Raw genomic sequence first — 13,752 nt, 5'->3', positions numbered from 1 at the left:
TGAAGGAATTCAATTGATGTAGCCCAATATTTTAAGAAGTCTATCATTAGAGGCATCTTTTGCAATTTTATTCAATAATAAAAACGAGGACCAATTGTGTCATTCTACTTATAGAGAGTAGTTACTGATCCCATGGCAACAGATATTACTGCATCTCAAAAATATAGATAGGTGCATCATGCTGTACTCAACATTGCACACAAATCTGCAAAGAAAGAAGCACTCCGGATGAGCCAGAAAGGTCCTCCTTCAAGTATACTATGCAGCAGCATATTGCTACCTGGCAGTAACACACCTAAAGAGAGCAATATGGGAAATATACAGATCAAGGATCAGAGAAGCCTGAAATGTAAGGAACCAACCAAAGGATATGAGCTATGCAGTAACCGCTGCACTTCTGTTAATTTTAATTTGATATATTTACCTAAAATACTTCCATTCTGATACTGGCCCAAGCCATTTGGATGCAAATTCAGCCTTGACTGATCTTGATTGATGTATTCAAAACTACCTTGCAAGCTTGAAAAAGAAAAGGCCATTCAAGGAAGAAATTTCAGCAAAACTTACATTGCTAAAGATAATTTTTCACTAATCTTAAATTAGAAAAAAATGATGATTTTGCAAGATTTCTAATTTATAGATTATCACCTTCAGGCAATCTACAAGTTCTCCTTATATGAAAAGTGGAAATAAAAATTAAGCAATTGCATCAATTATATGTAGAGGCTCTCGACTATCCAAATTTAGAATTCTCACCTGGAGTTCTGCATGGAGTGGCATTGTTGTTTGATGGAAATAAAAAAAACACCTACCTAATTAAAGAATTCAGTGATTGATTTTGGCTATATCACAGCCATATAAATATGCCAAAGTTACATCTTTTTCCTCTACCTGTTTCTTTTGGATTCAGATGACCTAATTTTATTCCTTTTTGTTTCTCTTATCTGAGGGGACTATAATGGAACCCTGTTGATGTTGTATTACAATAGCTTATTTCTCAAAGAATATTAGAAAACGTTGTGATAAGTAATATTCCTTAAGATATCGAGCTAACTATGAGACAAGAAGCTAAAGTGCATAAGAAGAATCTCAGTAGCTTTGTTGCCATACAATCCCCAACTTTAACATTTAAAGCAACAAAACACCAAACTATTCCCATCATTAATTGTTGCAGTTACAGCAAAAAACCTTCCAGTGGACAATGCTAGTATGCATCTCAAATCCTATGCCTGGAACCAATTATTCCTAGACAACACAATGTATCTGTCAGGCAAAAGGACAGGTTTCCTCTTGGTGTACTTCCCAGGAGGCAGATAGAAAAAGTGTCTCCTTCTTCCTAAAAGCTCTCTTTCTCCTGAAGTTAAATTTCTTACAGATATGAGTCAAGAGAAGACTGTTTCTTCTTTCAGACTCCTTCATGCCTCTCCGTACACAGAGAAAGAGCCTGCTTCTTTCTCTCTGTAAAATCACCATCTGTCTGACCTGAGAATTCAAAGGAAAGCCTCAGCAGGATGGTCATATCTGGCCAACATACCGGAGGTTTTAAAAGAGAAGAGTAAGTGCAAGAAGCAAAAAGAAGGAACAAGATTTTGCTTTTCTGCTCGTATCATAATTATACGTCTGAGTTACAACCTGATTTTATACTGGACAGTTCAAAGGTGTACGAAAACCATCAATTAAAATTAGGAGGAGTTCGTACTATGTGAGAGAATGAAAATATGTCCACCCAGCCTCTCCCTCTCTTCGTATCCTGGTCATCCATTGACTTCTACTACTTTGCAGGGTGAGACTGTGATGAGGAGGAGATTTAGAATTCTGGTTACAGGATTCTAGGCTGCAGGGAGATTTGCAGTGCACATTAACGCCATGGAGAAAAATTCTACAGCATTTACTGTTATCCACTCTCCAATAATTCGATGGATGATACTCTGTATTTTTAAAGGATGAAAATATTAAATAAATTTTCATGTGTTGAGTACAGGTAGTCCTTGACTTACAGCAGTTCATGTATTGACCGTTCAAAGTTACGACGGCACTGAAGAAAGTGATTTATGACCATTTTTCATGCTTACAACCATCATGGTGATGTGATCAAAATTCAGATTCTTGGCAATTGATTCATATTTATGACCTTGCAGCGTCCTGGGATTATGCGATCCCCTTCTATGACCTTTTTACAAGCACAGGCAATGGGGAAGCCAGATTCACTTAACAACCATGATACTAACTTAACTGCAGTGATTCAAGGAAGGTCATAAAATGGGGCAAAATTCACTTAACAAATATTTTGCCTAGCAACAGAAATTTTGGGCTCATTTGTGGTCATAAGTCAAGGACTACCTGTACAAAGGGGTGGGTTTCAAAATGTTCATAAGGTTTCAATAAAATAAATTGAACTTCTAAGGCAGTGGTTCCCAAACTTGGCAACTTTAAGACTTGTGGACTTCAACTCCCAGAATTCTCCAGCCAGCTCTGGAGTTGAAGTCCACAAGTCTTAAAGTTGCCAAGTTTGGGAACCACTGTTCTAAGGGATTTTTCTTATGGTTAAAAATAAAATGAAATAAAACAGAAAATAAAGATTCCCTTACCTATTTGTACTTCCGAAGAAGCTGCCTACTCTAGCAGAAAACACTTTACTCATCATAAGTTGTGGAGGAGAACTGAAAAGATAAAACAATGCCATGAGTCAATAAATCCAAATGCAATTCCAATTCTGATATAATAACATGGAACTGGGGACACCAACTCACCGTATGTAGTGAATTTTCAGTGTTGAGCCTTTGTAACTCATTGCTACTGAACCAAACATCATCTCACCCAGCATGTTGACATCAGAAGCAGGCCTGGCATACTACAGATAAAGAAGACAAGGAGTACACATGTGTCTAATTACTGTCATAAAATGTCATATTCTAATTCTACACTAACTCAAGCTTTATTCTACAAGCATGTATTGTTGCATCCCAGAAGAAGCAAATGTAATGCAGAAGGATTTTCTGAAGACTTCCTGAATTCTGCTGGATAATCACCACCATTGGCAGATAAAGTAAAAAACATATGACACCCCCATTACTACGAGCGTCACCAATTTAATACTTATTTTCTTTCTGAGAGAAGATATATAGTTGCTGCCTATCCTAAGAAATTAAGACATATATTTATGCAAAAATACATTTAATCTTTTATACTGTAACCCCAAATATAACAATTCAAATATTTTTCTCCCCTGTCCCCTACAAATTATAAAGCTCTTTTTTTTTTTGCTATTATCATCTTGTGGCAATAGGTAGAAATTCAACGTAAAGATTAATTTCCAGGTGATGCAAATTGGATTTGTATAGATTTCAGCAGTCACATTCAGGTTACCTGATATTTAGGAATATCTTCCTTGCCAGGTTCTCTGCTGTTCACAGAAGGACTATGAGGGTAAGCTGTGCTAATACCACTGTTTCTTTGGCAGCCCCCACCACCTGTTTTTCCAGAAGCATCCTAAAAAGATTGTATAAATATTAAAGATAAATCAGGCACCAAATTTCGTTGGGGGGGCGGGGAGAAGGACAATTAGAACATTTGAAATTTGAAAGAAAGTTCTGCTTACTTGTAATGGTATGAGAGAATGACCTTGGGGAATGAGGAAACAATCAGACAAGAGGAGAGTCCTGGTGGCTTAATAGTTAGAGGAAAAAACTTAGGAAAGATCTGTCCTAATTGATCAGGTGGTTAAAAGTGGTAGCGGGACATTTCACTTGCAAGATTCTGTTAATGTAGCCGTACAATTAGATTATCTAGTTGTGTTTTCTGTCTTATTTACCTTACTTACTGAAGACCAGCTGACCAACATGCATGTGTGAATCAGAACCCAGAAGAGCAACGGGCAACAGCTGGCATGCCTGAAGAGATGGCTTTGTGTGGCACTTCTGGCACACATGCCATAGGTTCGCCATCACGGGTATAGGGCAGTGGTGGGATTCAAATAATTTAACAACCGGTCCTCTGCCCTAATGACCAGCTGGGTAGGCGTGGCTTGGGGGGTCTTGTGACTGGGTGGGTGTGGCCAATTCAATGTCACTCAGGTCAATGGGCGCTTCACCTTAGCTGTTACAATGTAATAAGGGTTAACTGGAGAGGCAGTTTCTGTAAGCAGGGCAATAAAGATTAGGCTAGAAACAACACCAGAATGTTTCCTTCCTGCCTTCCTTACAGGATTAGCCCTGTAAAGTGGGGAAAAACCAAAAGGAGATTTCTTCCAACAACCAGTTCTCCGAACTGCTTAGAAAGTTACCAACGGGTTCTCCCGAATAGGTGCGAACTGGCTGAATCCCACCACTAGTATAGGGTCTCCTGCTTCAGCAGGGAGCTGGACTAGAAGACCTCCAAGGTTCCTTCCAGCTCTGTTCTGATTGATTGACTGATATAAATGTCCCTCTGACTCTGCTTTGGAGAGTATTTGGAGTATTTGGGAAGGGGGGGATTAATCAACTACCTGCCTGTTTTAGTAGAAAAAATGGGCAAGAATCCTCTTTCACTCTCATTCCAAGGATATGCCATGAAGCACAATGTCCTTATCACCTTTTATTACACAACAACATTTTTCTCATTATTGTATAATATACTACTTTTTTGTAAAAGCTGATTTTGTAATCTCCAAAATGGCTATCAATGGAAAAGACTAAAAGGATTGCTTGTCATGTGCCTGAATCATGCCACTGACAAAGAAAATCAGAAGAATGAGCTTCAGTTAAAAACCTTTCTACTTCAGAATTATCTAGAATTTCAATAGAATGGTTATAGCAGTTTCTACCCATTAGCTAATCACATAAAGCAATAAAATAATTGTTGACAGATATAGGAAGATAAATGCTGAGGAATAGTCTTTAAAACTATTGGTACCTTGACATTTCAGTACTAGTACTACCAGTGCTCAGAAATCAGTTATTCTCAATGGTAGAAATTAGTTGTCATTTAGATAAAATGCTTTTTATATATTAAATTATATAAATTAAAATGTCAAGGAATTTTTTTAGATCTATTTGTATATGGTAAAGCTATTTGGAGAATAGCAAATATATTTTGTTTAGACGATTATGGCAGTTTTTACAGTATGCACATTTTTTCCCATTTTGGAACTGAATCTAAAAGGGACCCATTGCCAATGGAGTATCTCTATGATTGAAACTCGGGTTTAGATTTAAATTTAATTTTTTTACATGCAGGTTTTAAATACCAATGATTCTGATAATGAACTTATTTATCAGCCATCAGTACAAAGGCATCTTGAAGTATTTTCTACAAGTTTTTCTCTTCACATAGTAGTGAGTATCATTTACAAAAAAAATAGGACACAGAAATATATTTACAGATGGAAAAGAATTCAGTAAAAGCAAGGGATTCCTAAAAGTTGCATAGAAAAATAGGAATGTTGATGGAAATAAAAATTGTTTTGCAGGAGGGTAAAAAGGGTTAAAGAGAAGTTTCTACCAGAGTGAACTGAAAAGTGATGAAACTGAAGAAAAAGACGAGAGAAGATATTTTAAAGATTTGTATGGGAATAATATGATGTTGAAGAACAGAACTGAAACCCGGACTATAAATGTTATTGTTCAAGAAAAAAAAAATAGAAAGAAAACCCCAAAACAGTGTTTCTCAACCTTGGCGACTTTAAGTCCTGTGGACTTCAACTCCCAGAATCTGGGAATTGAAGTCCACAGGACTTAAAGTCACCTAGGCCTAAAACAATTATGCGTGTTGAAAAATGTAAAGTTTGAAAGTACATGTGGTATAATTGGAGAATAAATACGCTGTTTGCTTTTGGGGTGGCTGTGAAACTTCTTTAGCATAATCATCCCCCCCCCCATGAAAATTGGAAGAATACTGTTACTGTTCCCTAATGCGAAGGTAATAAGAAGACTGGATGCAAAAAAATGGCAGGGGCATTTAATTTGTTACGTGTCCCAGGGAAATTGGTACAATTCTAATTTAAAGGGTCCAATTTGAGGAGAATTTGGGAATTCTGGCTTAATGCTAAGCAGACGTTTTTGAAATTTTCAATGGTCACTGAGATAAATACGAATTTGCAAAAAAAAAAAAAAAAAAAGCATCCAAAAACCCTACATACGTGGATTTAGCGAAAGTGTCTAATACGATAAAAAGGCTTGAATCATGATTTTTTTTGCTTGAATATGAAGTTTGTTGTTTGCTGAACGTTATAAAACAATATACGATGGAAGTGAAACATGAGACTAAATGTTCAGTAAACAATTCATCACTGAAACAGAGAAAAAGACAGAAACGTGATGTCTCCTTTGGTGTTAGATGTGTTAATAGGGTTGTGAATATATTTGCCTTTTGCTTTCTAAGTGATGCCAAGTTTATGACCAAGAACCTGAATGATTTATAGTGAATATTAGACAGATTATATTTTATTACACTTGAATGATATTAATACATTTATACTCTTAATAAAGCAAAGCTTCAAGCAATAGCACTTAGACTTATATACCGCTTCACAGTGCTTTACAGCCCCCAGAGTCAGCATATTGCCCCCAACAATCTGGGTCCTCAATTTATCCACCTTAGAAGGATGGAAGGCTGAGTCAACCTTGAGCTGGTGAGACTCGAACAGCGGAAGTGCTGGCAGTCAGCAGAATTAGCCTGCAATAGTGCATTTTAACCACTGTGCCACCATGGCTCATACCGTGTTTCCCCGAAAATACGAAAGGGTCTTATTTTCTTTTGCCCCATGAAATATGGCCTTGGGCTTATTATCAGGGAGGCTTATTGTTTTGGGGTTGCTGGGCAGCTGATCCCTTGCGAGCGGACTCCCGAAGAGCCAGGCATAGCCTCAGGAGCGAAGCACGCTCATGAGCAGCCGCCCGGCAAATCCCCTCTCCAGCCGGGTAGAACGCCATTCACTGACCTAGGGGGTATCACTAAGGTGCCAAGCCACGTGATGCTCTGCCCACTCCCCAGCTCCCGCGGATTGGCACATTAGGGATACCCGCTAGGTCAGTAAATGGAGCTCTGCCCAGCCAGAGAGGGGGGTTGCGCGAGCGCCAGTTCTGCCCCCAGCCTCACCAAGCCCTTGTGCAGCTCTCCCAGGGCACCGCCGCCACCCGCTGCATCACGTTCCGAGCATAACTTCCAAACTCCAAAACTCCACTGCCGAGTCTTCCAGCATTGGCTGCTCTAGGAGTGCTCTCTAAGGTGGGCTGGCTGCCAGACAGAGAGTTTTCCAGCAGCCGGCCCACCATAGAGAGCACTCCTAGAGCGGCTGATGCTGGAAGACTTGGCAGCGGAGATTTGGAGTTTGGAAGTTATGCTCAGAGCGTGGTGGTGGGCGGCTGGGAGAGCTGTGCAAAGGCTTGGTGAGGCTGAGGGCGGAACAAGTGCTTACGCAACCCCCCCTCCAGCCTGGCAGAGCTCCAGACACTGACCTAGGGCATATCCTGAATGTGCCGTGGGAGCTGGGGAGCGGGCAGAGTGCCACGTGGCTTGGCGCCTTAGTGATACCACTTAGGTCAGTGAATGCGCTCTGCCCGGCTGGAGAGGGGATTTGCTGGGCGGCTGCTCGTGAGCGTGGTCGGCTCATGGCTGCTTCACCCCTGAGGCTGTGCTTGACTCTTTGGGAGTCCACTTGCAAGGGAGCAGCCACCTGACAACTCCCCACCTCCGGCCAGGCAAAACGCCGCTCCCCAACCTAGCAGTATCCCGAAGGCGGCAAGCAACGTGAGCGTCTTTCCACCCTCCTCCTGGCTCCCGTGGCTTGGCGCCTTCGGGATACCACTAGGTCGGTGAACGGTGCTTTGCCTGGCCGGAGGGGAGATTGTCCAGGGGGTTTATTTTCAGGGGTGGGCTTATATTTTTGCCCACGCGAAAAATGTGGCAAGGCATTAGTTTTGGGACAGGTTGTATTTTCGCGGAAAAACGGTACAAGTTCTCTAACAAGGACTATATACCATATATACTACAATGAAGATAACATGATTTAATTTTAAATTTGCTTTCAGCTTTTTAAAACATACACATAATACCTTAGTTTATCTTGTCACATTTTTTCTAATTCTACATTATTTGTTCTAATTTCATATTTAAGTTTTACTAAGGATGGATTTAATTTCCCTGATAAATGTTAATAGATTAGATACAGTAAAAGATTACTTACAATTTTAAAATATTTCTTATCACATAAAAAAAAATAACAAAAACTTACCTGAAACTGTTTCTCATCAGTCTTTCGGACAGCTGTAGAATCAAACAAGACTTGCCTGCCCCGTCTTTCACAGTCTTGATACACTATCAAGCGGATTTCATTTAGATCAAACCCAGAACAGGACCAGCTATGAATTTTAAGTACAAGAAAGAATGAAGAGAATTATGCAAGAATTTTTTTCCTCTAGCAAATCCAACAGTCTGTAGTGGAAACAGTTAATTTAAGGAATGGGAATTCAGAGCTTTAGTTAACAGTAGAGAAGAAGATGAAACACAATTCCATCAAATATTCTGGATATATGTGTGTGTGTGTGTGTGTGTGTGTGTGTGTGTGTGTATGTATGTATGTATGTATGTATGTATGTATGTATGTATATATATATATATATACAGAATATTTGATGGAATTGTTGTTTCATCACATATATATATATATATATATATATATATATATATATATATTAATTATAGTATAGTATAGTATAGTATAGTATAGTATAGTATAGTATAGTATAGTATAGTATAGGCAGCTTTGGGTGGCAACATTATTTCTTTCCCCAAATTTTCTAGAGGCCTAGACATTATCCTCTATTCATTGTTTTGATAAGTATCAGCCATAGCAGTGTAAAAAGTAATTCTCACACTGGAAAAGAATGGGGAGCAATCAAAATTATTATAAAGAAAAACCCATGGGGGGAAAATATCCAAAGAAAATTCACAATATTGAACATTATTTAAGTTTAAGAGAAAAGGCTGTATATGAGGGGAAATAGGTTTGTAACATGAAGTATGGTGTGGAAAAGATATAAAAAGATATTTCTCCTTTTCATGCATTATCACAAGTTAGAAGAATATCCAGTGTACTTGGGAAATTTGAGTATGACAATAGTAGCTTATGTAATGCACAGGTTAATTACACATTTCAATGAAACCTAGCAATTTCATGAAGAGATAATGTAGGAAAGGGGAGATGTGGAGCAAAAGCAATGCATCCAATTTCTATTTCTGAAGATAAAATTATATACCATGCTTCCCTGAAAATAAGGCAGGGTCTATTTTTTTTTGACCCCCGAAATAAGCCCTTGGCCTTATTTTCAGGGAGGTCTTATTATTTTTGAGGTGCAGGAGGCAACGAGTGTGGTCACCTCATGGCTGCTGCTGTGTTGCAATATTTTTGGGGAGGGCTTACTTTTTGGGGGGGCTTATTTTAGCACATGGGCTCAAAAGCCCGACTGGGCTTATTATCAGGGGAGGTCTTATTTTCAGGAAAACAGGGTGCACACATACATAATATATAGACATAGTTTATTATTAATAGTTCAACTCAATCTGTACCCTCTTTCAGTTCTCTGGTTTTACCTATCAAGACATAGAAAAAAGTCATCTGATCCTTAGCAGTTTTGAAAAGTATCGTGTTTCCCCAAATATGCAACATGTCCTGATAATAAGGCCATGCCACATTTTTCTGGTGGGCAAAAATATAAACCCTCCCCTGCAAATAAGTTCCCTGGACAATCCCCCACCTCTGGCCAGACAGAGTGCCACTCACCAACCTAGTGGTATCCTGAAGGTGCCAAGCCACGGGAACCAGGGGGGAGGCAAAGGTGATTGCGTTGCTTGGCGCGTTCGGGATACTTCTAGGTTGGTTAGCAGCGCTGTTCCCAGCTGAAGAGGGGGGTTGCCAGGCAGCTGCTCTCTTGCGAGCGGGCTCCCAAAAACTGGGCACAGCCTCATGGGCGAATGGCTATGTTGCGCTGTCGCAGCAGTGCAACACAATGCACATGAAGCAACCACGCTCACGAACAGCCACCCGGCAAACATCCTTTCCAGCCGGGCACAGCACCATTCACTGACCTAGGGATATCGCCAAGCTGCGTCAGCGCCTGTTCCCCACTGCCCAGCTCTCGTGGCTTGGTGCCATCAAAATGCCAGTGAAAGGTGCTCTGCGCAGCTGGAGAGAGGGGTTGCACAAACAGCTGTTCTGCTCCTGCTCACGCGCCTCCCAGCCTCACAATACCCTGGCCCAGCTCTCCCCGCAGAGCCAGAGCACCTCCACTGCCGCCGCCGCCATCCCAGCATGGCTTTATCGGCGGCTTCCAAACAGAGTCTTCCAGCACGGCCACTGCCGGAAGACTCAGTTTGGAAGCCGCCGAAAAAGCCATGAGGCTGTGCTCAGCTCTTTGGGAGCCTGCTCATAAGAGAGCAGCCGCCCGGCAACCCCTAAACAATAAACCCTCCCCTCGTAATAAGGCCCAAGCCATATTTTGTGGGTAAAAAGAAAATAAGACCCTGTCTTATTTTCAGGGAAACACGGTAGGTAAACACAACCTCAGAGGAACAACAGATATACCATGTCATTATTTATTTTACAAAAAGGAAGCCAAAATAGAGAAGCTATGTGTGAAAAAGTAAGTACACTCTTACTGCTTCCATAGGTATAAAGAGACTAAGTTAATCAACTGATCATCAGCTAGTGTGACTACCTTTATAAAAGCTGAAGTTTTAGGATTTTGCTGATCTCCAGCATTGAGCTGTGTGTTAACCCAATGCCAAATAGAAAAGACATCAGACAAGAAAAAAAACAAAAAAGAACCAAACTCTCATCTACTCTATCTTGATTTCTTAATTGGGGACTTTCCTCCCACCTTAAGATCTTTATAATAATCTTCCACCAATTTTAACTTATGAATACATGTTTACAATCCAGCAATAGTCATGTATGGTATTATTTAACAAATAATTAAAGAAAGACAAAAAAAAATTCAGAAATATTTTTGTTCTCTCCAATATACAATTCCTAATTAGCTAAACTGTTGAATTGTTCACATATAGCCAGCTACTGCTTATAACTCACAAAGTTGTTTAAGAAACTTCAAAAGAACGCTATTGTAGGAAACACCAGATTAAAATGTTATTTATTCTTAATATTAAAAAGAGGCAGGATAGAGTATTTCCCTTAAAGGAGAAATGAAGAAAAATCTTAGCAAAGCAGCCCCAGTCTTCCTGCCATAGGAAAACAGCCTCAAGCAGAAGTTTGAAGAACTTCTTTAGGAACGGAGATTTTGTATCCATTCAGAAAGCCTGGCCCAATCTATTCAAAAGCAAGGAGGCTCCAAATAAGCAACCCAATAGACAAGGAACCAAAGTTGACAAGATGAACTCAGACAAACAGCTAGGATTTGCATTTCCCCTTTTGCTTGCAGAGCCAGCCGTGACCCCTACATGACCCCATAGGAATCTGGCAACAGCCATTAAAATATTGAAGGACATGTTCTTGCACAGGAACAGGCTTCTCAATCACAAAGCCCCAAAGAATGTATACAAGCCCACCTACTCTCAACCCCATTTTGTCAACCACCCCACAAGTTTCTGGCTACAAAATAAACCAACACTTCCTTTCCTGCAGCCTGCCCCCACTTTATTTCCAGTGTCTTTCTGCTGGATTGGACTGCATTTTTGTTCTAACAGTATTTCATCCTGTTATTTTTGTCTACTCTCATCCTGTTTAACTAAACTGATGGTAAATATCAACAGTGGATACAACATTTATTGTAAAATAGATGAAGTATGGCTTCAGGAACAGGTATTACAACAAATCATTCCCCACCTTAACAGTGCTACTCTTAGATTTGTATTTTGTATTTATTTGTCTTGTATGCCGCCCACTCGCGAAGGACTCCGGGTGGCTCACAATAGACAAGGGAAGGGGAAAAACTAGACAAAGACAACACTTTAAAAACAAAACTGCAACATTCACAATTTCCGCTGGGCTGGATGTTTCATAGGCCCCCCGGCCTGCTGGAGCAGCCAGGACTTGGTGGCTTTGCGGAAAGCCGGGAGGGTCGTAAGGGTCTGGATCTCGACAGGGAGATCATTCCAGGGCTGGAGCTGCAACAGAGAAGGCTCTCCCCCAGGGGGTCGCCAGCCGACATTGGCTGGCGGATGGAATCCGAAGGAGACCTAACCTGTGAGATCTGATCGGTTTATGGGAGGTAATCGGCAGGAGGCGGTCTCTCTAGATCAAAATAGGTTAGCAAGAAATTGGGGGGGGATGAGATTTACATTTTAATGCAGATTTAGCAAACCTACAACCTCTAAACCAGGAAAGCTTAAAAACACTGCTATTTTTGCTTTTGAATTTTCCTAAGCAAACAGTGAATATGGATGGATTTCTCTACAAGTAAACACAAACTGATGCAGAAATGAAATGGAATAAATTAGAATAAAATGCAATTGAACGCAATATATTATACAACAGAATTTGCACAATAATTTGATAACACTTTAAAAAAACCTTTTAGTACTGAAAAAAATAATCAGATGATTGCCTAGAAAAGAACACGTGTGATAATAGATATGCAAAAAAGTGACACTGCCTCACAGCCCATTCAAAGCCAGATTTACATTAAGCCTTCATACCTTTTGGATAGTTCTCCAGTGAGTCTCTTTGAATATTTGGAGCTATTTTCTGCCACAACTGATTTCTTTGCCTCATCCACTCTCGGTTTTGAAAAGTTATTCACTAGTGACGTAGGGGAACAATAATGACTTGAGTTCTGCGCATGGTTGTCTGTGCTGTTAGATGATTTTGATGTACCTCCACGCATTTTCAGTTCACAGACATGTCATAGGCATGATTTCTTCAAAATAATCATTTTATAGTTAAATATCCACAGAGATTACTGTGTCATAAGCTACTGAGGAGAGGAATGTCATACAAAAATTGGCTAGCAGTGACTTGGTCTTTTTAAGAACAAAAATCACAACTGAATATCGTCTCCAATCAGTATTACTTCTTTAGATAAAATTTAACCCTTTACTGTTAAAAGTTATAGCCAATAACTTCTTTAACACATAGAATAACTTGCTTGTTCTTATAAATGCTGCCAGTTTTGTTGCTAGCAAAGAAGAACTTTGATAGTCATGCTTCCTGATATGTCTCTGTAACTAGCAATTATTTGATCACAAGACCTAACCAGATGGCCTTCAACAGAGAAGTAGCTGCTTTCTCACCAACTCTTCAATTGCAAACTTGTTTTGAAACAGGAGGCAACACCCTCTTAATGGTCTCATGTGAGCAAGTGTCATCTGACAGCTCTTAGCAACCTTGTGTCTCAGCACCATTTCTTCAAGGTAAACAGGAACCTGCCACCAATGCTACAGGCTATCTGTAACAAATGATTAATACAAAAAAAAAGAGACCTTCTCCCGCATTCAAACTTTTAGCTCTAATGTGATTAACATTAGCAACTTGTTTACTACCAGTAACAATCTGAATACAATAAGAACTCCAAAATTGCTCTTAGATTCATTTTATTAGTTCTGAAGAGGTGTAAGGACAGAAAGACTAACCATTTACACTGAAATGAGCCTAAAAACAAACTTTCAAGCAAACATGAGTTATGAAATTTAGAATAATAATTGGCCTTTCTGGGTCACACGTACACACATGGATATAGTCAGAGGTGGGTTCCTACCGGTTCGCACTGGTTTGTTCGAATAGGTAGTAACTCGGCCTGCCATGCTCCCGAATCGGTTCTATCA

The 13,752-nt window shown here is 39.9% G+C and overlaps 1 protein-coding gene across 1 annotated transcript in view; it reads right to left on the bottom strand.

Moving 5' to 3' along the window:
* The window catches only part of FNIP2 (folliculin interacting protein 2), a 70,189-nt gene that overhangs the window by 33,869 nt on the left and 22,568 nt on the right, over positions 1–13,752 (bottom strand). The window contains exons 2-6 of the mRNA XM_032224683.1: positions 8,210–8,336; positions 3,367–3,489; positions 2,751–2,851; positions 2,589–2,660; positions 425–519 (exon numbers count right to left, since the gene is read on the bottom strand). Coding sequence (XP_032080574.1) covers positions 425–519; positions 2,589–2,660; positions 2,751–2,851; positions 3,367–3,489; positions 8,210–8,336 — 518 coding nt within the window. The remainder of the gene's footprint in view (positions 1–424; positions 520–2,588; positions 2,661–2,750; positions 2,852–3,366; positions 3,490–8,209; positions 8,337–13,752) is intronic.

The sequence above is a fragment of the Thamnophis elegans genome, chromosome 9 (genome assembly GCF_009769535.1).
Source record: "Thamnophis elegans isolate rThaEle1 chromosome 9, rThaEle1.pri, whole genome shotgun sequence".
Classification (NCBI taxonomy): Eukaryota; Metazoa; Chordata; class Lepidosauria; order Squamata; family Colubridae; genus Thamnophis; species Thamnophis elegans.
This window is presented reverse-complemented; position numbering and strand designations above follow the sequence as displayed.